We start from the raw sequence: 22,991 nt of genomic DNA on the forward strand, positions 1-22,991 counted from the left end.
GGCCGCGCAGCTTAACCCCCAGCGAGCCTCCTCATCTGCGCGCTCTCCGGATCGATGGTATTATAAACCCCGACGCTGCCCTGTCACCCACACAGGTAAGTCGCATCCTGTCTTTCAGTGAGGATAACAATTAGAAAAGAGAAACGGGAGCAGCCCCCCCCCCCCACCACCACCACCACCTCCCTCCTCTCCTTATGCGCGCAAAAACGCTCGCACGGAGACGGTGTCGCGCATTACGGGAGCTGCAGCGCAGTCCGCGTCCGCTCATCCTGCAAATTTCTCCTAAAGCAAAAAAAATGACTTGTCACAGGTTCAGGCGAGACCAAATAGCAGCTATGAAGTTTTGGGACTAGACCGGCATCGCAATTTCTAATCACCCCCCCCCCCCCCCTCCCCTCCTTACGCGGTTTGAAGATATGGTTGCGGACCCGGCTGGAAGCAGCCTCTTAAATAACTTTCCCACAATGAGAAGTTGTTTTTTTTTTTGTATTTTTTTTTTTTTTTTGCATGTCAGCCTGAATAAAACTTGCGGCGATAACTGCAGGCGGGAGGTTAATAGATGGCTTGTCATTGCGCTCTTAGTGGGACAACTGCTGGCAAGTAATCTATTTTAAAAGTAAAGGGAGGGTGGGGAAGGGGGGGGGGGCATCACGCTGGTTTAGCCTCTTCCTCTAATGGGCGGCATGAAGAATGTGTGTTTTATGTCATCTCCACTCTCCCACATGCTTTTCCTATGTTCTTGTTTCAACTCGCGAAAGAAGTGACAGGCTGCAGTCGGTGCCTGCGTGGCTTTGGCGTCTGCGTCCTGGGCTTTTATTTTATATATGTGTGTGTGTGTGTGTGTGTGTTGTGTTATTATTATTATTATTGTTGTTATTATTTCATTTGACTCGCGTGTTCCGTTCCACTTGATTCGCGTTGTTTCTTAATTGCACGGCCTAAATGAAGACCTGAGGAAAGAACGAGAGACCATGCGTGTTAAAGTTGTGAAATACGATCTCTGAGGGGGGAAAGTGGCTGTGTTGAGAAGCAACCTTTGGAATTCCTCCTCGTGAAAAAAAATCCCGATTCTGCTGTTTTCCCTCTCCTCTTGTTTTTAGGCTTGAAGACATGATCACTAGCACCAGTATTTATGGTATGTCCATTTTGTAATTACCTTTATTATTGTTATATTAATATTTATTTCATATTTGTCCTATTTTGTCATATATTTTTTCCAAATGCGCTGTTATTGCAGTGTTGTATTTCTTTTTCCTTTGTGCATGCATGGTTCATCTTCAAGTTTATTTAATTCAAACTCTGCAGAAATAAGAGCGCACTGTGTGTCTCAATTAGGTTCCAGGTGGCTGATGAAGGTTAGAAAATTTGCCCCATTTGAATTAGTTTTGATTTCTAACTGACTTTAACTCTCTCCTTTTCATTGCACTTGTGCATGCATATCTTTAACAATATGATTTTATATTGCCTGATTGATACAGTGGATGGGAATATATCCAGCAAGGATGCAAATGTTCAGCCCACCTGATTTTAAACAGTTTGTGTGTATGTGTGTGCATGTGGGGAATCTGTGTTTTGAGTCATAATTTAACCATAAATTAAAAACTAGCCCCTAAATAATTTATATGACCTTTTTTAATGTAAGGCGTGGTTTATATGAAAACTAGAATGAACTAGATGGTGTCTCAGGTTCACAGTTAGCACAAGTTGCATCACAAATATACTAGTTTGCAGTAAAAACAAAAATCTATTGGTGACTAGAAAATAAATAATAGATTAATATACCGGCATTATAATGATGCCATACTATATTGACAATTTTGTTATTGAACAGGTACAGGTGAAAAACATTATACAGTAGATTGACATCAAGGAAAACACACACACACATTTAGACTTGACATAGGTCTCATTTAGAAAGTTGTCGTGTGTTTTTATCTACTTTACACACGCTGCAAAAATTCACTGGTGAAACTAAATCTGACTTGCTCACAAATTAGTTCAGGCAGCGTCAGAAATAGCTGTTGTGCATGTGCCAGTGGAAATGGTTTGTGACAAGCCAATAAATGGACGTGAGCATTAGACACACAAAGTCAGGAGAAGTAACAAGTTGTGTGCTGTCTCTCTTTTCCAAACACTTTGTCCTAAGTGAACCTTTTCCACCTCCATAGAACAATTTACTTAATTGTGTTCACACATTTCATTTGCATGTTTTGCTTTAAGAGCAAATTACCATCATCAGCGGTGAGCTGAAGTATGTTTTGATTCCTCTTCAAAAAATAACAGCATTGCAGCATCCGTCACTCATTTGCAAAAAAAAAAAAAAAAATGTACATTACTACCACATTCATTATGTTGGAGTGTTTGGTTGTAATGTGTTTTTGTAGAAGTGGGTATTAAATTTGTTGCTCGGATTTTTATGTTTTTCAAATTTAGACGCCCTCCGCCCGATCCATGTTATTACAAAAGAATTTTGATGTGGGCAGCTCAGGTATGGATACTGAACAGGATGGCAAATTGTTAGAAGTAATAAATTATATCTTAATCTGTAAATATAGATACCATATACATTCTCTTTAAATATACAATTTCTCATTTGGAACCGCATAATTCAACTTCTAAAAAATCACAATTCTAATGTTCACATTGAGTTTTCAGAAACACTCTTGCAATTATCAAACCCCTCTGTCGGATTTTTCCATAATAATTATAAGTACTACCTGAGGATATTTATCAGAGTTCAAGCCCTGGAAAGGTTCCATGTCTGAGCTCCTGCAGTGTGTTAGTTGATTTTGCAGGTCCTTACTTAACCCTGGGCACCTCTGGTGTGCATGGAAAGAAGCTGACAGCTCTGTTTATTTCTAATACGATAGCACTTGCGATGGCAGTCTGAGTTGTTGTTTGACACAAATCTCTGACAACAGCTGCTGCTTTTACCTGCTTTCATCACACTATTTACAGGGTGTCACACATGTTCACACTGAGTGACTGTAAATAATAACAAGACCAGTGAAGTAATTTAAACTAAATTACATACGCATATTTCTCAGTGACATAAGCATAGTGGAACTGTTATATTTAGTTGTGTTATATTGACAAAGGACTTGCAGGCAGATGGTGGCCAAAGCAGAAGTTCTCATTTCCGCAGTGCAGTCAGTGCACTGTGAGGTTTTTTATGTTGTCCAAATCATAATTCCCAAAGCATTTTCAACTGATTGCATAAGATCAGTGCAGGATTGTCATCTATTTTATAAATCTTCTTTTTTTTTTATCTCGTAAAATGCTGCTTTAGAAGCCCAGATTTTGTTTTTGTGTACTAACTGCAACACACAAAGAAAGTTGGTTTTTAAAAAGTCACTGTTTTCTACTGTGGCGACTATTATAACACACAGTAGATCACTTTTATTCTTTATTTTATGAAGGCAGATCATATTTTTGTGTAAACCAATTTTATTACTCTGAATGTGCATAATCTGATACTGTATATGTAACACTGTGAGCTAAAATTACCATTACTATAGGGAAGAGCAGTAAGACAGGACTGAAACACTTCATATATGTACACTTATGATGACAATTTAAGCTGACCTGTGGATAACTGGAGCTGACTCGGTGTAAACACCCCTTGGGATGTTTGCAAGGCTTTTGTAGATTGATGAAATGTTCATCTTTACAGAAGGATCTATCCCATTCAGACCCTTGACTATATTGTGTGAGATCAGTGCAGGATTGTCATCTTTAAGTAAATATGTAAAGTGGTGTCGTTCCTGTTTTTCATATAAAAAGCCAGGGAGTCCCCAGTGAAGTCAGACTTGAGGTAAAATGGCCAAAAATCTTCTAAGCATTCAACATGTTCCTCCCTCCCTCCCTTCTTATGCTCTCTTTCTCTGTCTGTCTCCCTTTCTTGTATCCACATCTCTGTCGTTTCCCTCATGGCAGCTTGCTATGTTATCTTTGCGTGTTTCTCTCCACACTGACAATTCTTGCAGTGATCTAAGTTGGACTGCATTAGAAAGTGGAGGCAGCTGTCTGTTGTATACTGAGGGATGTGTTTGCTCTACTGCAAAGATGAAGGACCATGAATCCTTGACATCCTCCCTTTCTCTCCCCTCCTCCTCCTCCTCCTACCATCTCATTTAGACACAGCGACTGTCTGCTCAGTTTTTTTTTTTCCCTCTGAGTGACAGCATATGGCATAGACATTTTCTAAAATGCATGTGCCTACCATTGGCTGCTTGTACTTAGCCTTCATATGTCTCCTAGCTCATTTTATTTTTCTTCTAATTCAGATAAAATACTTGTAGTTTAATTTAGTTTAACAGACACTAGTGAATATAACGACAGATGCTGCATAAGAAGGAACCAAGCAGAGTCATACTTTCAGCGCAGCCTGCAATTCACACTGCTCTTTTAGATTTATATTGCGTTTTTATTTTTTACACATTATGTGCAGACATGTGATTGTGTGTGTTCACATAATCTGTGTGTACGTGTGTGTGTGGGGGGGGTCCATGTGCGCTTGCGTGTATGCGGCCGGTCTGCTTGTCTCTTTTCTTTGTGCATTTTTTTTTTTTTTTCAAGAACCAGCATGAGGTAGGGCACAATGCCTTGTTCTCTTTCTAAATCCTTGCAAAGAAACTTGTCATTCACTCATCCTGTGATGTTGATATTGATCCCCACCATAAAGCATAATGTGCTCATGGAGCTTGGAGGGTCACTAATGACTAAATGATCATATGAGAAATATGTTCATAAGTCAGGTCGTTACTTTTATAATTATTCAGGCCACGTATCCCAGACGTATTATTTCTCAGAGTATATATATATATAATATAGTATAAATTTGTTGCTTTAAACTGCTTGTTCTCTTTCTTTTCGACACACTGAAACAGGGGCTTTGTTTCATCTCCTCCACATGATGTGTCTCTGCACTCATAAGGAGACGAGGCAGCTCCGAGCCTGTTGGGGATTGGCTAGAATAGACAGTCCCCAGGTGTACTAAACTAGGTTTAGCACTAAGGCTTTTAATCTGGACTTGTAGGAGATTCATGTGCATTCATAGATTTGCCTCTGTAATTATCATACCCCCAGTGGCAACCAGAGAGACGTTTGCCTAAATCACTGATGTCCTCATTACACTGTTTACATTTTAATTAGCCATGCAACAATCTTGATTTTTTTTTTTTTAGTGGCCAGATTGGAGATTTTCTTTTCTTTAGTTCAGCAAAGATAGGCAATGTCTAGAGAGTTGTCTGGCTCACAGTATTCTGTTCATACCTAGCAAGAAAAAAAAACACAAAAAAACACATCATTTGTCCACAGAGCTTGTTTTGTTAATGTAACCTTTGTCACGCCCTTAACATTATTAATAAAATTGCATTTGTCTGGCTAAGAGTGAAATGGGCTTGTTGCTATATGCACAAGGTCTGAATGGAGAGGTGGTAGACAGCTCTAGACAACAGCCTGCACACGTTAGACATCCAAAGGAAATCGTACATTACGTCCTTCACAATAAATCTGCTTTTACGTATTTAAATTATTTCTTTGTCCAGGTTATTTACTGTTACTCTCAGGCAGTGAATATCCAGACCTCAAGGACTATGATTAACAAAATCTACAACTCCATGACTTTTGAAAATAGCTGGCACTTTGAGCCGTCATTGTATGCCTGAGTGCTGTTGCTTATCATTGAATAACCTTGGTGAAGAGAGAGGTGTTTTTTCCTGTCCTTCTTCCAAGGTGTTTTTTATTATTGCCTGCTGTTGGGGAGTTTCGTATTGTGAGAGAGCAGCAAGGCTTTCACAAGAGGATAAGAGAAAACTCAATATTTTGCTGTATTGAAATTCCTCTTGTGTTCTGACTAATCTTGTAATCGAGGCCGTCATTCTAGCTAGACTGAAAACCTATGGAATTAGAGAGCCTTTAAGTACTTTTACTCAACTTTTCACAACATCATTTGTCAGTTTCATTATAGGTTATTCTAAGTAGTACATGTTTGAGATGCCAACTTTTTTTTATGCAAATCCTCATATTTTTCTGGATGCTGACATATCTTAATCAGTAACTGTGATCCCAATGCTCTGTGCTCTACAAAAATGTAGCTTGTTCTCAAATTTAATGAAAGTTAAAATATGTATCTGCAACAAAAATAGTAAATTAGTGTAGATTTTTATTTTGCTATTTTAGTAATGACAATGCTCAGTTGATAGGGCAGTCGTCTGTGAACCCCAAGGTTGGTGGTTCGACTCCCAGTTCCCCACAATTCCTGGCTACATGTTGAAGTGTCCCTGGACAAAAAATTTAACCTCATTCCCTTGGAGCTTTAAAGGAGCTGCCTTACCGCAAGAATTTCCCCATGGGGATTTTTAAAGTATCAATTATTATTATATTGTTATAATATATGTACTGAAGTGCACACCTGAATTAATATTGATATTTCTATTCATCAGCATGTGTTTGCTTTAAGTACAGAAGTTCATTTTTTTGACTGTTTTTATTCTCCCATTCATCACGTCTTTATTTAATTGCTTCAGCCTGATATTTTATACAGTTAGCTCAACAATGATCACATGAGATGTGAGCTGTCAGTGGTTTTCACAAAGTTCTCAGAGATTCATTCATCCTCCGTAGAGTCGGGTGGTTCACACCTTGGCATCCTGCCAGGTGCTGGCAGTGGGATCCTTGAATCCAGGAATGGGGGGAGGATGGGTTGAGGTTTGATGAGCCTGAGTGGAGGGAAAGGAAGGCGAGGTAGTGGGAGGGGGTAGAAGGCGGCGGGTGTCTGCGGTGACACTGTGATGTGACCACAGCAGCCTATGCAGAAGTGAGGTACAACAACTTGATATTTAGGAATAGCTGGAGATATGATGTATTTATTGTGGACGGATGATTAACGTGTGGTGCTGCCTTATAAACCACAAATAACTTTTATTAGCAGGTGTTAGGAATGGAGTTGAACCCAGGGTTATAATTAAGTATGAAACAGTATTATATCAGTATTGTATTTTGATTACTGATTAATGAATAAATGTACAGTGAATCATTTGATCTCTTAAAGCTTTTTGTCTCTTTTCAAACAAGAGTGTCACTTGCACGGTGTAAGTGAATAGTCACTGAAAGTCTTGTCTTGTGTGTGGCCTATTTGACAGTCCCTCTTGGAGTCCATGTGGAATTAGATTAATTTAAATGAGAAAAATAAGAGTGCAAAAAATGAGCGCTCAAGAGTTCACCGTCATCACAGAGCTTTATGAGGGCTGACACTTCTTTTGTGTTCATTATCAGGAAATCACCTCAGGGAGTTATGTTGACTTTGCATGGTCTAAAATAGCTGTTATGGTGGACTGCCCCGTGCTCACTCGCTCACTTCCACTCATACTATCTGGGGAGACAAGGTGGAAATACCAAATGAACATTTCGCTGAGAAAAGCTACGCACAGTTTAGCTAAAGTCCCACTTTAGAAAGGGAAATTGAGCCATTTATTCCTTTGTGTTGTCTATGGTGGTTTATGTTTTGTTTAAAAAAAGTATTACTCCATGTGTGCAATCTAGTCTTATATCTGTGTAGTACAGAACGTTTTATCTTTGGTGTTTGTAGCATAGTGTGTCCAACTCAGTTTCCCCACAGATCATTTCTGTCCTAGAGTGAACTAAAAACTATAGGAGTATTTTAATTGTTTCTCTAAAGCTCTCCTGATCTAAAGGAAAATGAATTTACATGTCATTGTTGACACACTTTCTACGAGAGTTTCTATACAATACAGAACAATAGCAGATTCATTTACTTGGATCATGATGTTTCTGCAGTCCAAACCCTGACTGCATTGCCGCTCCCACATCTTTAAATGGATCCCATGAGTCTTCCGCTCTGTTGTTTCCATTATTCATTTCAAAACTTCCATGTAGCATGGAGAGGCTAGAGGGGTGAAAAATAATTTTGTGTCTGAAAAAAAATATGGATGTAGAGCAAAGTCACTGCTTTATGCAAAGTGTGGCATGCCTTGGGAGCATGTGAGCTGGCGTACTGTAGGAGGAGGAGTGAGCGCTTGGGCAAGGGATGAACTGTATGTGTGTGTGCCTGCCTGTATGTTCCTGTCAGTCTGTCAGTTAGGCCTAATGTGGCTCCCTAGAGGTACCTGGGGGAGACCCATCTAGCACCCAGTCAGCCTCTGCTGGCGGCCAAGTGGTGACAACGGGTTCCCACAGAGAGAGGAAGTGTCATAGTATGTATGTAAACTAGTGACAGATGACTGGAGACATGTAGCCTGTAGACACTGGGCCTGAAAGTAAAGCAGTTTTTCCTCTTCAACTTCCTTCTTTCTTCCCACTTGAGACTTCAGAGAGTGAGCATGAGGCTCCACAACAGCAAGGAATACATTGACTACGAGTCAAAGATGTGAATAAAAAGGATGCAAATCGTTTGGCATGAAAAGACACATGCTATGCGTAAAGGTTTTGTTTGACTTTGAAAGGCTGTAGCAAAGGAGTGCAGAGTTTTTAGCGTGCAGAGCTTCAGGCAGCTTTTCTAGGCCACAGGTCATGTAGGTCAGTGTTACACTCCCAGCAGCCTCACTTCAACCCTCGGTCTGGAAATAGAACATGCAACGTCACCCAGCCAGGAGGGAGGTAGATTCCAGACCTCAGTGGCCACGGGCTGCACATGTGGAATCTGCTTGTGTAGTTGACCCCAAGTGTTTGAAACTTAGAACGCTCCCAGTAGGATATTGTTATTTCATGCATACCCAAATGAGCAAGGCTGTACGAATTGCCTTGTACGAAGTGGACTAGTATACTAAGATGCACAGTCGGCCGTACACGATTCATCAAGGGAACTCTCACTAGCCAGAGGCAGATTTATTAACAGTATGCACATAACCTGTAAGAGAGGCAAAAACTGTGAACTAGATGTTTTTTATTGCATATTTCTGCCAGCAGGCCGTTTGCCCACTTTCCTCTTTTAAGCACTCATTGTATTAGAAAGCTGGCACATGCAAGATAAGACATTCATCCAGTGTGCAGTTAAGAATCAAGCAAGCACTTTATAAAGATTTCATGAAAGCTTGCAGTCATAGACCATGAAGGACCCCTACCATTATATGAACTGTACTTCTTCTGTTATGTCAGTGTAAGAGTAGCTATAGTTTTGTTTTTTCAGGACATTGACAATTTCACAAAATTGAAACTAAAGCTCCAGTTCTTGTGACTGTGTCACATACACAGAATACTGTAATGAACATGTTTGAATAGAAAGTTCATACATGCTTGACCTAGTAGCTTTATTTAGGATAGTTTTGTACAGCACTGGCCCTAAAACAAAAGCAGAATGTTTTTGCTGAAGGGAAAGGCAACATTACATAAATGAAAAATGATTTTCTAGTACATATTCATTCTGGCTAATCTTACTTGGAAAGACTTCTAAGGAATCAATAGCTCGGGATGCAATGGAAGGGCATCAGTGTGAAATTAATGCAAAGTTGTATTTAAAGACACAATATAGCACAATTTACCATCTAATTCTACCAAAAGAAAATAGGTTTTGTTTCTATTTGTATTTTAGTACTGTTGTGCAGCACTTAAAAGTTGAAAACTCAAAGTGATCCAAAACTCTTTCCTTTTTTTTGTTTCTAAATTTTTTGTTAAACCCGCAGGTTTTGCAAGGATGTGAAAGGCGATATATGAGTGCAAATATGTGCACATTGTGTAACGTATGGTAACAAATGAACATTTGGGAGCTGTGATATCAAACATCCCGCCATTTTCTTAGTAGGGTGTCTATTAAGACAAGGGTGAGGTGTTTGATTTGAGATAACGTTGTATGTCCAAGTGACACGTCCTCATTCCGCTTTCTGTCCAGGGAAGTAAAATCTATCAGCACTGATGAGATCATGCTCCATCGGATAAATCTGTACCAAAGTGTTTTTGTGAGCTCTAGTAGCGCTATTGTGCTATTCTCCCGTCCATGTGGTGCAAAGATCCAATTCACATTTGAGCAGTGGGCGACCCCTGGGTTGTGTATATTGATGAGTGAGATTTGTTTCTTAATAGAATTGTGTCTAATTAATTAGCTTTTAATTGGTTGAACTCTGGACATGCAAATACAGCACAATGTGGAACAATCATTACTTTAAGCTGCATAAAGAACTGCATGTTGAGGTTGATGTTCATGTTTTGTGTCTGTTTATTCTGTTCATGATAATGTTTGCTTTGTAGAGGAATATTCACTCCTTTTGAACTTACCTGAGAAATGGGGCTATAACACCTGCAAGGTGCTTGCTGAACAAATGAATGAAGGAATATTTGAAATGCCTACTTCTCAATTTCTATTATCTAATTTATTTTTTCTCAATTGCTTTGTGCCACAGATTAACCTTTTTTCCTTCTTCATTTTATAATCTATTAAAGAATGCTCTGGAATATTTCCATTGCACTGCTTTCTTGCCTCATTTCTGTCAAAGCACTGAATTCTTTGAAGGTTGATTCTCTCTCATCCACCTACCTCACCATGGTTTGCAGTTGCGTTCAGTGGACACTGACAGTCTGTCATTTATAGAATTAACACTACTGAGACATTTACAGTGTTGCCTGGCTACAGCATGCATATGGATGTGTTGCGTAAGAGTGAAAGCCATTTGTAAAGGGGAAATATTTCTTAATAATTAATGTTTTGTACTATTTTGGTTTCTTGGTCTATATTTACAATAATGTATATGGACAAACAGAAACCATAACCATCTCCTGCTTTTGACTGGTTAATGTTGTTATACAGTAAAAGCTGATTTTGAGCGAGTACTAGACTTTGACCATCCATTCAGTTTTAAAGTTTAAAACTTGTCAATATATTGTTGAAAGAATCAGAGCTGAGATTTATTAAAGAACTAAAGAAGTACAATATGTATTAACATCATATTGAATCGTTAAATGTTCTCAGTCAACCAGGCGAAATTATCTGGAAGTTGAGTCATGGCAACTGGACTTCATTCTTTTTCCAGTCTGACCTCGGACTGAAGAAGCTACTTCTCATGACAACATTTCTGTTGCATACAAAAAATACATAAAAATAGGAAATATTACATTTGTTATAAAATCAAACTTAACTTTTAAAAGTGAATGCTGTGATTCAGCTTCATGGTACTGAATTGACCATGCCACCTTAGCTCTTAGAAGCCATTGTTTGCCAGTGGGCGAACCAATCTTCTAGACAGCTCTTTCCTTGTAAAAGTTCCCCTTTATGGCTTCACTACTTCACTTCAGTAACTTTATTACAGTATAGCTGAGAGATTTCTATTTCATATTGACCTAAGATTGCTTCAGTTGTCTCATTTCACCTTTTGCCTGGCTTGTGTTGGAGAAGTGACCTTCTTTGAGACTTGCAGTCGATACCACAGAATGCTTCAGAATGCGCTGACGAAAAGCCGGCAGCAGTCACAGGAAAACAGCCTTTTTTCGGGTATTTTCAATTAGAGTTCAATTTAAACTTTTAATCACTTAAATGTGCAGGACAGGATAAACAGAACAACAGATGGCCCTGTTTTTTTTCCTACAATGTGAAAGGATTTTAGGCAAATTCAAATAAATAAGGTCTTTAGTTTTAGTCCTTTTAGTCCTAGTTTTTTTCTTTATGTGGGTCTTATCGTCTTATTAACAGTGTTGTGTTATGTCTGTCATAGAGAAAATTGTCTTTGTTCAATGCCTTCATGTCATAAAATGCTAAAAGATAGAAAAGTAGAGTGCATCTTTACTGTTCGGCTGTGCAGCTAGCCGAGTTGTGTCTAAAGCTCACACTGCGAACAATGAGATGGGTTCAAAATGTGATTTCCTTCTTGTCTTTCCCAGGTTAACACAGCTGTAAAGTCTAATGGTTGGAAGTGTGAGGTAATCACAGTTGTGAATCGGACCAGTGAACAAGATAATCCGTTAATTTCCAATGGGGTTTGGTCTGTTGGTTTGTAAATCAAATGACTGCTTCCCAGTGTCATTACAGTAAAAGTGCTAAATGTGATGAAAAACCAGAAACTCTTACCAAAATGTTCTCTTTACTCTGTGTTTTTTTCCCACTGGCCTGTTCCTCTTTGATTGGAGTTTTCCTTGGGGTAACAGGACTTTGGGGAATGAAGATGTTAGTGAGTAGCTTTTTGGTCAATGAGCTTTCATGTAGCAAGGTCACAATCTGCCTCTCTTCTCTTTTGAAGTGTGTAAGTGATCCCTTGAGAGGAAGGGTAGCCAAGTTCATAGACTCGCAAAAACCACTGCCTCTACTGTACATGTGCTATATGGTTAAACAAGTTTGACCAAGTGCTTGAGTTCAGCGACTGTATTCTTTTAACTAACAAGCCATTTGAGTATTCATCAGTATTATGAAGCCTGTCTCCAATAATTGTCTTAGTTTTATTCAGTGTACAAGTTCTACTTGTGTGTGGAGAGCTGTTAGTTTAGAATGTGTGTGGATTTAGCTATACTTAGGTTAGTAATGGAAGTAGTAGCCTCTCGGGCCTCTTGGCCTGAAGAGTCATGGTTTAATGAGCATCACTGAGACAGAGAAATGACAGCTCAAAGAATCTCTCAACCTCACAATTTACAGTATTACAGGGAAAAATGAGAAATACATGTTCCCCTCCAGCCAATAGAGTTTATCATTAGCTCAGCCCACAAACCCATGGGACTTCCAGAGAATATCCAGTGTATATAAAAATGAAATTGTCAACATCTGTCTATATTCAATAAAAATCACTGGAAAGCAGGATCCAAATAAGTTACTGATCACGCGTAAACAAACAAGCCTGCAAGCTTTTTCCCGTTGTTACCAAATAGTGATCTTTCAATATTTTTCTGACTTCCCTACTGTGTCTGTGCCTCTCCAGAGAATCTTTGTTCCAACTGAAGATGTGGGTCAAAAGTGTATCATTTAATTTATTTTAACAATAGCAAAGCAATGTAGCTTTTAATAAAACTTTATTTGTTGCTATTTTCAGCTCCCAGTTAATAGACATTTGATGCCGTTCGGCAGGATGGAATATACTTAGGAATATCAGGACTTTATGTGTTGTCTGCTTTCGTCCTCAATCACTTTAAATAGAGTTGTTTATCAAGTGAGATAAAATCTAAAAAGAGTATATTGTATAGTTAAACTAAAAGTGTTTTTTACAGATTCTTTTTTTATTTATTTATTTTTTTTGAGTGGGAACATTTGCATCTTCTCATTACAGTTTAAATGTCATCAAATCATCAATGGCACTGTGCCAGAAACAGTTGAATTCTGTTACAGAAAGTTTCAGCTGCTGTTAAAATAATATGTTGTGCTGTAAATTAATACAATTTGGGGAGCATGATTGTAATAACACTGGCTTTTCTGTCCTTCTGTTTGCATTTATTACACTACATGAATTTATTCATTCATTCATTTGCAATATTGTTCTAACAGTAAACAGTTACATTAAATTGTGGTGGAGGATTTGTCATTTTTTTATAAAAGTGAATCCAACACCAATCTGCCTCTATCATGGCAACATGGCCGTGATAGAGGCAGGTATAGTTGAAGCCCCAGAAAAGCATGGTGATCTTAAGTATATTAATTTGACCATTCCATGTGTTTCCATCATTTTGTAACTTTTATTTATTTATTTATTTTGCCTCTGTGTAGAATACACGTGTGAAGAAGTAAATGGGCAGCGTTTGTGGGTGGGAAGCCAGTGAGGGCTGATGTAGCCGCACTAGTAATTCGTACCCGTTGGTCAGGGTACCTGCACAAAACGGTAAAATCTGGGTAATGTAAACCATATTGTTTATTATGGACACATCATTCTGGCACGTTCTGCTCCACTCAGAAAAGCACATATTGAATACACACTGACTGATCACAGTATTTCCCTGTAGCTGTTAAGATGAGTTTAAATAGCTGTGCTCACCTCAAAAGCTAAACATCCTGCAGTCTATGACAATGTACTTGGAACTAGCACATGAGACCGTCTTTCTACAGCAAAGCTGCAACCACAACCACTATTGCCCTGCAATCTGACAATTACCAGGTGCTTCCACAATACGTAGGCTGTGCAGCTACTGAGGCACAGTGCGAGGTGAACGGCATGCAGTCTGTGAATCTCAGCTCAGGGCAAAGCAAACCATGTTACAGACAAATCACTGCACACATTTACATGTCTCTGGGCAAGAGTGTAGCAAAATTCACATGCAAAAGGTGGAAATGAAGAATTTTCTTTTTTCAGACCTTAAGGCTAAATACTAATATTTTTCACTCAAAACGGGTATTTATGTGTACTATGTACATGCAAGCATTTGCATGTATTTGCAGATGGCTTTACACGTGCAGAAGCTTTATTTGCATTTACAAACCTCAGTACACAGTTATAAGATAAGGTGTTTTGTGAGTTTTAGACAATAACAACTCCACCATAATAGACTGTTAACTCACTTTGCTTCCTGTACTGTATGTTGAGTATTACTAAGTGTTATTGAGTTTGTTACTAGTTATAGTATTATTATTAGTTATGGGAAGCTGTTTGATTTACTGGATAAATACAGTTGACATACTGGACATCTTTTCCGCTTTATCTTTGGATTAGTGTTGACTCTACTGGGATGGGTGGACTTTGATAGTAGAGACATGTAGTAATTTGCTGCCATGAGTGGTCAGACTGTGAAATGTATGGGCAGTAGCCCTGGAAAAGACAGGGACTGAAGAAGGCATATCTTTTCTAAATGAGGGGTTAAATGGCACTCTGCCATCTAAAGATTGGAATTACTGCCACATGGTGCTCTAAATTGAGTTTAAATAGTCTTAACTTGATATGTGAGATGAATAGGATTCTTTAGCCATACCGATTACCATTTCACATTGTATTAGTATGTTTTGCTCCACCCCTACTTAGAATATCTCCAGTGAATTTAAATATGAATATGAGCTTGTTTTTATTTATAAATGTAATTACTGTCTGTCTGCAATATTTGCACGCTTGTCAAGTAGAGCGGTCTGTGTGCACAGAATGAAAGCAAAAGCTCCCATAATTATGTTTACGTCCAGCGATGAAAATCCCAGGGTTGTAATGATCAGTAATTATAAATACTTTTCAGCATGTCTGCTGCCTCAGCTGGGACTATTGTGTGGTGTGAAGTGCAGAGTTTGTGCAGCTTAATTATGACATTGTACATGACTAAATGTACTAGTCTGCTTTGGCTCTGCAAAACACTTCCAGTGCATAATCACGCTCAAGTCTGACTTTAAAGAGCTCATTACAGTTAGTTTTCTAAAGAGCGGCTTATTAAACAGTTACCTAATAGGCATCTTTGGTGGTGCAAATTGGTTAAAATGGTAATGAGTCTGATTAGGCCACGTTTCAATTACAACAGCTTTCACCTCCCTCCCCCTCCCCTCTCCCCCCTCCCCCACCACCACCACCACCACCACTAAACCAAAAAAGAGGAAGGAAAGTCCAGCTCTATATGCTTGGGAATCCTCCTGAAAGGCATTTTGCTCTCTCTCTTGCTCTCTCACATACACACATACACTCACACACATACACAGAAAAAGGAAAAGAAAACCATTCTGCCACCTCTGTGCTTCCTTTCAGCAGCACGGTAATGAATAGAGAATTGTGTAAGCGGCGGTCCAATTTACGCGCTGGGAAATTGGATGGACAGAGTGGAGGCCCACTCTTGTTTGCTTAAAAACGGCCTAGGCTACCAGATTAATAGTTCCCAAAAAGGTCAGCATCACTGTTTCATCAATGATGATCACCGAACCAGAAATTAAACACCATAGCGCAGCATAACGCAATGGCATCACATGTCAAATGTGGTTCAGCTTCAGCTAGTCTTCTTTTCTTCAAGAACTAGTTGGACTGAGGATGGATGCAACATGCTATATATAACAGAATTTGTAAAGACATCACTTTTAATGTCAGTGATGGTTCTGTGGATTTTAAAGCAAGACAAATATATGCTTTTACAAATAAATTCACAAATAGCAGATGATTATTAAGATCAGAATTGAACCCGTAAGGTAGACACAGATATCTCACAACACATTTTGAACAAAAAAAATATTTTTTATTCCTAAATTTATCATTGAGGATTTTTCTGATGTATGAATGGACAAATACAATAGTCTAACAAAGGCCCATTTGTTGGTGGCTGGTCAGTGAAATTTGAGCGTGAGCCCCTAGGCTATCTGAAAACATTCCACTAATAGAGCACTCTGTAATTATACCATTTCAAAGAAAAACAAAGGAACCTGTGGATGTTGTGTTTGAATTTCTATGCAGGTGGAATAAGGGGCAGCATTTTACTGTAAAACCAAAGTACCAGATAATTATGCTAATTTAACATGTGCGTGTGTGTGATTGTATGTGTGTGTGCACTGGTGCATTTGTGTCTATACTTTATAATGTATGTCATAAATATATGTTCTGAGAAAAAAATTCTATGCCTTATAAGGGAAAACTGGTTGACAAACAAAATAATTTAACACTTAAAGTAGCCCTATTTTGCTTAATTTAGTGTTTATATTTGGGGTATCCATTGATACAAGATTATATGATAATAAAAGTGCAAAAACATGTTAAATAAATAAAATAATGAAATCTGTGTGGCTCATCTGATTTTTATACAAAAAAGGCTTATTTGATCTCCTGTGTCTCTAACAGCACGATTCCCCTATTCTAATCTATTCTTATTGGCCAGTTTGTAGAAATCTTCCTGTGTGCTGACATATGCCAAACTAGTGGTTGCTGGCACCACCCATATGATTGAACCAGAATCTTATCTAGAATTGGACTGTTTTGATTTCACTACATAACCTAAATTCCTAATTATATTTGGCATTTGCCATTATCAGGTTAACATGTGGGAAATGTGGTACAGTGCCAACAGAGGTTGAAAATGTGTGCTGTAAGAAAATACTGAAGGAAACGTAATGCTGATCTTTGCTGGTTATAGTTATGTGTAAATAAACTAAATCCTAAGTCAAATTTTGTAATTTTAGCTTTGTAAATTGCAATTAACTCCTTGTAGGGTAACACACAAGCCAACTGGGGGCATAAAAGCATAATTCATGAGTCATGAAATAAAGCTTTTTTTTATTATTAGAGTGGACCACACCACCCTTATAAGTCCTGTCCCTCAGTCACTGGTAGAACATTGATGTGAACAGCATATCATCATGCCTTAACATTTGGCGCATCCAGAGCAAAATGCAAGAACTCGGACAAACACACTTTTCACTTTGGATCATAGGTGTGCAATTCACAACAAAAGAAAGTCCTATTTGGCTCAGGTAGTTGTTGAAAAGGACTTAGCACAAGAGGATTCACTTGCATATGGCTTATAAATATCAGCCATATGCTTAATTAACACAATGCAACAGAGAATGTGTACATATTTCTGCTTTCTGTGCACCCAGGATACACTCTTGCCAAAGCCAAAGATGACTTTTATGTGGTTGCTGGTTTCCCAAGAGTTTTAGGAGTGAGATTTTGTTGTTGTAGCTTATCAAAGTGAATATTACCCTCTTCTACTAACACCTTTAATTCCTCTGGATCCAATTTCCTCTTGTGTTTACGCTGGTCACTCTCCAAACTCTCCATGGTGGACACCAATGAAACACACAGAATCCTCATTTAAATACGACCCCCTCCTACTTGTTTGCATCTGTTGCCAATCAAGCTATTTTTCAATCAATATAGTTGCAGCAGCAGGGCATTCAGCAAAGTTATCATCTAAATACGCTAAAAACATATGTAGTGCAATGTAAGTGTAATATATATAATATAATCTATAAGAGTATGTGTTTGAGCAAAAGGTGCAATTATCAGTCTGTTTTTTGCTTCATGCTGTATTTAGATAATTGTCTTGCGTGTGTGTGTGTTTTTTTTTTTAATAAAATATCTGATGCTCAGAGATCCCAAGTACATTTTATGAGTAGCACTTCTGTGATCGACCAAAGTGGCACATTGTTCAGAGAGGATTAACAGTAATAGAAGTGTCTCCCTCAATGAGCTGTGGGCATTTTTTTATTGACAAAATGTGGCTTGAGTGTTAATGATTTTACAAAAACCATTATCCTATTACTTGCACTGCAATGTCAGTACATGCTGTGAATGCCTAAGATTTTTGGCAGACAACATAGTGCTAGTTGTGATTGCCCAAACACTGTTTTGTTTGTTTTGAAGGGAACATTTTTCTCACGAATGATGTGGAAAATATGTTCAACAGTGTTCAAAAATGTCCTGTAATGTAGTAATCACAAGAAGAAAAAGCATAAGGTGCATGTTTCACACTGTACTGGAAAAACATTTTCTTTACTTTAAAACTCTTACTTCTGCGAAGTACTTACAAATGAAATAGCTCACCTAGAATATGTGTGATTACTACTTGTGAATGCATAACATTAGGGACTTAGCTTTGTCTACCAAAATGTTTATTGCATAAAAATAAATGTGGTTTTGATTTATATACAAAGATACAAAGATATTTAGCTTTTCTAATAATTTTAATTATTTGGGTAATTGTCCTCCCTGATAGTAGAATTTGTTTTCATAGTTTCTGTAGATTTGTGAACCTTTCGTTACCATCACAGTATGACTAAAATATTTGTCTGCTCTGGCTTTTTGCCTCAGGCTTTTTTTTTTTTTTTTCATTTTTCATTAGCTTGGATAGTTGACAACCATGTGAGCCATAGCATGGATCTCTTTGACTAAAACCTTGTAAATTAACACAATTAGTGCAGCATCATCCTGCTAATTAGCTCCTGGTGTCTAGTGTGGCGGGTGGGCAAATGGCTGGGAGGGAGTCAGAAGGGAATCCACAGACAAACACTGCATTTGTAATCTGCCTCTGGGCAGTCGCTATTTGTTGCCCAAATCCTGTGATATGGACTTAACCTACTCAAATATTGCAGTGCCACGCCTGCATAGAAAAGGCAAGGACTATTGTAATGGTTTGGGGAAGTTTGGTTAAATGCATTTTCTTGCATATCATCTTGTAGCTTTTGGTCAGATTAGTGTTGATGTAAGATGTGTCTGCACACTGTATCTGATTGTTTAGAGCAGTAATCTCTATAATAGTCTAAATTCTTTGAGGGTATGAAGCATCTTCTGATAATCCCAAACTGTGTAAAAGATGATAACATGCAAAAACTTGTATTCGCAGACTGACTTTAGGATATAACTTGATTATTCATGTCATTCAAACCTTAAAGCCATACAGAGGGAAAAAGACAAGTGAAGCATTTCCCCCCCTCCTTTACTCTGTGGACCAGGGAGCAGTAGGCAGACTGGATGTGGATGTAATTCATGCTGGGCTGAGGGGTTTGTGTGATGAAAGCAACAGAGCGCTGCCAAGGAAGATTGCTTTGCTGCTCCCTTCCAAGCAGATTTGAAACTGTCTCAGAATGCCTCAGATGAGAGTTGGATTATAGACTGACCCTCAATGTCTGTGTCATTCTGCTCTGTGTAGGGTGAATTATACCACACTAACCAGGTGTTACATTCCACATGCTCATGCTGATCATGATGTATGCTCAGTTAGTAGTTTGTGTTTGTCATGTGGGAAACAATTGGACATTTTCTGAAAGAAAATGTGAAACGTTTTTTTTTTTTATATAATCATACTTTTTCTTTCCCACCTTTTCTTCACCCACGCAACTGGAAAAAAATATTCATTCAAAATGGACTTTTACTCAGTATTTGAAATGTTTCATTATTTTATTATAATATTTAAAAATAACAGAATATTATTTAATACTAAAACAATAGTCATATTTTTTAAGAGTTGGTACTTACTTTAATATATTTTTCCTCTATGTGAAATATCTAGGTCTAAAGATGCAGTGGACCCCAGAGCACCCACAATGGGCAGAGCAACACTTTGACATCTCATCCACCACCCGCTCACCAGCACACAAAGTAGAGGCCTACCGGGGGCACATACAGCGAACATACCAGTACGCATGGGCAAATGATGACATCTCTGCACTGACTGCCTCCAATCTGCTAAAGAAATATGCAGAGAAGTACTCTGGGATCTTAGAGGGCCCAAATGAAAGAGCCCTGCTGTGTTCCTACTCTGATAGCACCAGTGGACTCATGAATGGACGAAAGTCAGAGAATGAATCCTGGCAGGAGGGGATTTACCCAATGAACTGTGCTCCAGATGTTATAACTGTGAGCAAAGCTGGAATGACAGCTGCCCTACCCCCTACAGATGTGTCAGCTAGCATAGGCAGCTCCCCAGGGGTGGCCAGCAGCTTGTCTGAGCCTAGCTATTCCAGCAGTAACTGTGGGAGCCACACAGCCACTACTCTCCACTCGGGCCTCCCCCCTCAGGAATATACTGCCAGCTACAACGGCTCCTACCTACACTCAAGCTACAGTGGCCAGAATACCCCAGCCCTTCCCTCCCCACACCCATCCCCTTTGCACAGTGCTGGGCTGTTACAACCCCAACCCCCACATCCTCCCCCTACCTTAGTACCAAGCTACAACACTGGGTCTCCAAACCTTCCCAGCTACAATTATCCTCCAACAGGGTATCCCTCTCAGACTGCTGTTGGCCCTGGCTATAGCCCTGGGGGAGCACCTCCTCCTTCTGCTTATCTGCCATCCGGTATTGCAGCTCCTACACCAATTCCTCCTTCCACACTGCCTGGCTACACCTACCAGTCTCATAACCATACACCGATTGCACCAACGCCTTTGAATGGCAGCACATCTAATTCATTAAAACGAAAAGCTTTTTACATGAGTGGACCTGGAGACATGGACTCTAGCTATGGTAATTTCAACTACAACCAACAGCGCTCTTCACAGAGTCCAATGTACAGATTAACTGACAGCAGTGTCTCAGACTCAAACAGGGGCAGTGGCTTTGATAGGAACACTGAGGCTTCATCTTTAGCATTTAAGCCAACAAAACAGACAATGGCTTCTGATCAGCAAAGAAAATTTAATATGCACTCTGGCAGAGCACTAACTCCTCCATCCTATGGATCAACCAAAAGCTCTTTGGGTGATCTCAGACCTGGTGAGCCCTACAGCAAGTTTGGCTCTCCCATCATAGGTGAGCAAACTGATGAGCACAGACAGCACCACTCCCACTCTCTATCAGGGCCTGACATTGGTACGGCTACCTCGTCCATCCATGCTGCAGAGGAACAACTGAAGAATAGTGACTCCACCGTGGTGGAAATGGTAACCACAGAAATCCTTCAGCAAGGCCCTCCAGTTGACTGGAGTGATATTGCGGGTTTGGATATGGCCAAGGCAGCCATCAAAGAGGAGATACTATGGCCCATTTTGAGGCCAGATATGTTCAGTGGACTTGCCACATTACCTCGGAGCCTCTTATTATTTGGACCTCAGGGAACTGGTAGAACACTGCTGGCCCGCTGCATGGCCAGCCAACTGGGGGCTGCCTTCCTGCGACTCAGCAGCTCAGCTCTTGTGACCAAGTGGCTAGGGGAAGGGGACAAGATCATCCAGGCTTCTTTCCTAGTGGCCCGATGTCGCCAGCCGTCAGTAGTGTTCATCAGCGAGGTGGATCTGCTGCTCTCAGCCCAGCTCAGTGAGGAGAGTCCAGTGAATCGTCTCAAGGCTGAGCTCCTCATGCAGCTTGACAGCATTCTGAACTCTGCTGAGGACCATGTCATCGTGGTCTGTTCCACCAATAAGCCTGAAGAAATCCCAGAGTCCCTACGGAGGTACTTTACTAAGCGACTGCTCATCCCCCTGCCTGATGGGACAGCACGACACCAGATAATCAGTCAGCTGCTTTCACAGAACAACTACTGTCTTAGTGACAAAGAGATGTCGCTACTGGTTCAGAGGACAGAAGGCTTTTCAGGACTGGATGTGGCACAGCTCTGTCAGGAGGCTGTAGTAGGTCCTCTCCATGGCATTCCTGGTACTGATCTGTCAAGTATCCACCCCAGTCAGATGAGACCAGTCTCCTACCAAGACTTTGATAATGTGTTTTGCAAATTCCAGCCTAGCATATCGCAAAAAGAACTTGACATGTACACAGAGTGGAATAAAATGTTTGGTTGTATTCAATGAAAGAAACCCATCAAACACAATTTCATTAAATCTAGCAACTGAATACTGGGTTTAAAGGAATGTGTTTGGCCTTCAGTGAAGAAGAAAAGTAACAAAACCAGAAAATGTCCTCTGGACAGAAGATAACAGTCCAGACACCATACTTTGGTAAAATTTAATGAAATGCTTTATATGGCTGAAGCCATGTGTTCACTAAAACTTAACTTGTAGACGATCCCCGCATTTTTGTATATATACACACATGCACATAGACATAAAAACACATACAGTATTTTGCTGATCTTGATATTTTGTTGCTATCAAGTGCCTAAGGTGGTGCTGTTTAATTTTTTTTTTTTTTTTTTTTTTTTTTTGCCACACAGTCTTTTTAGTGATGTTAAAAAGAAGCTTTAAAATGGGACAAAAAATTATCTTTTTCAGTAGAACAGAACAATGTTCTACAGCTGTGTCTGTTTTGTGCTGTCTGTGAACAGTTGTGGTTAATTTGAGCTAAATTAAAATAATTGGCTTACTTTTTGTGGGGCTTCATTACCTTACGCAGGTTTAATATATGTGTAAATCATTTCATTACAATGACATTGACATACTTTTCTTTTGCCAGAACGATGTGATTTGTTTTCTAGCAAATTAAAGGTAAATTTGGTTACTGTACAAGCCTCTCTCCACTATAGATAAAACACAAAAAAACACATTCTTATTTCTCAGTGTAACTCTAATTTAAACCACAAATTACTATTTAATTGTCAGTAAAGCATTATCACAATAGTAATTTGCAGTTTTCCACATACAAATAAGAATCCTACCATTTTTCTTTTATTATTTTGATGTTCTCTATTCGAAAACTCAGGAAAGGAATAATGATATGTGTAGTACTTCATACGCTTTTGTCAAAGCACTACACAACACAAGAGCATTTGGCTTGTATCTCAAATTCCATCA

At 39.2% G+C, this 22,991-nt stretch overlaps 1 protein-coding gene across 1 annotated transcript; it reads left to right on the forward strand.

The window, feature by feature from the left end:
- Positions 1 to 1,090: 1,090 nt before the first annotated feature.
- fign (fidgetin) lies at positions 1,091 to 22,096 on the forward strand. Its single transcript, XM_026376995.1, has 2 exons — positions 1,091 to 1,135; positions 19,816 to 22,096. The coding sequence occupies exons 1-2, from the start codon at positions 1,111 to 1,113 to the stop codon at positions 22,050 to 22,052; spliced, it is 2,262 nt and encodes a 753-aa protein (XP_026232780.1). The 5' UTR covers positions 1,091 to 1,110; the 3' UTR covers positions 22,053 to 22,096.
- Positions 22,097 to 22,991: the final 895 nt, after the last annotated feature.

The sequence above is a fragment of the Anabas testudineus genome, chromosome 21 (assembly GCF_900324465.2).
Source record: "Anabas testudineus chromosome 21, fAnaTes1.2, whole genome shotgun sequence".
In the NCBI taxonomy this organism is placed as follows: domain Eukaryota; kingdom Metazoa; phylum Chordata; class Actinopteri; order Anabantiformes; family Anabantidae; genus Anabas; species Anabas testudineus.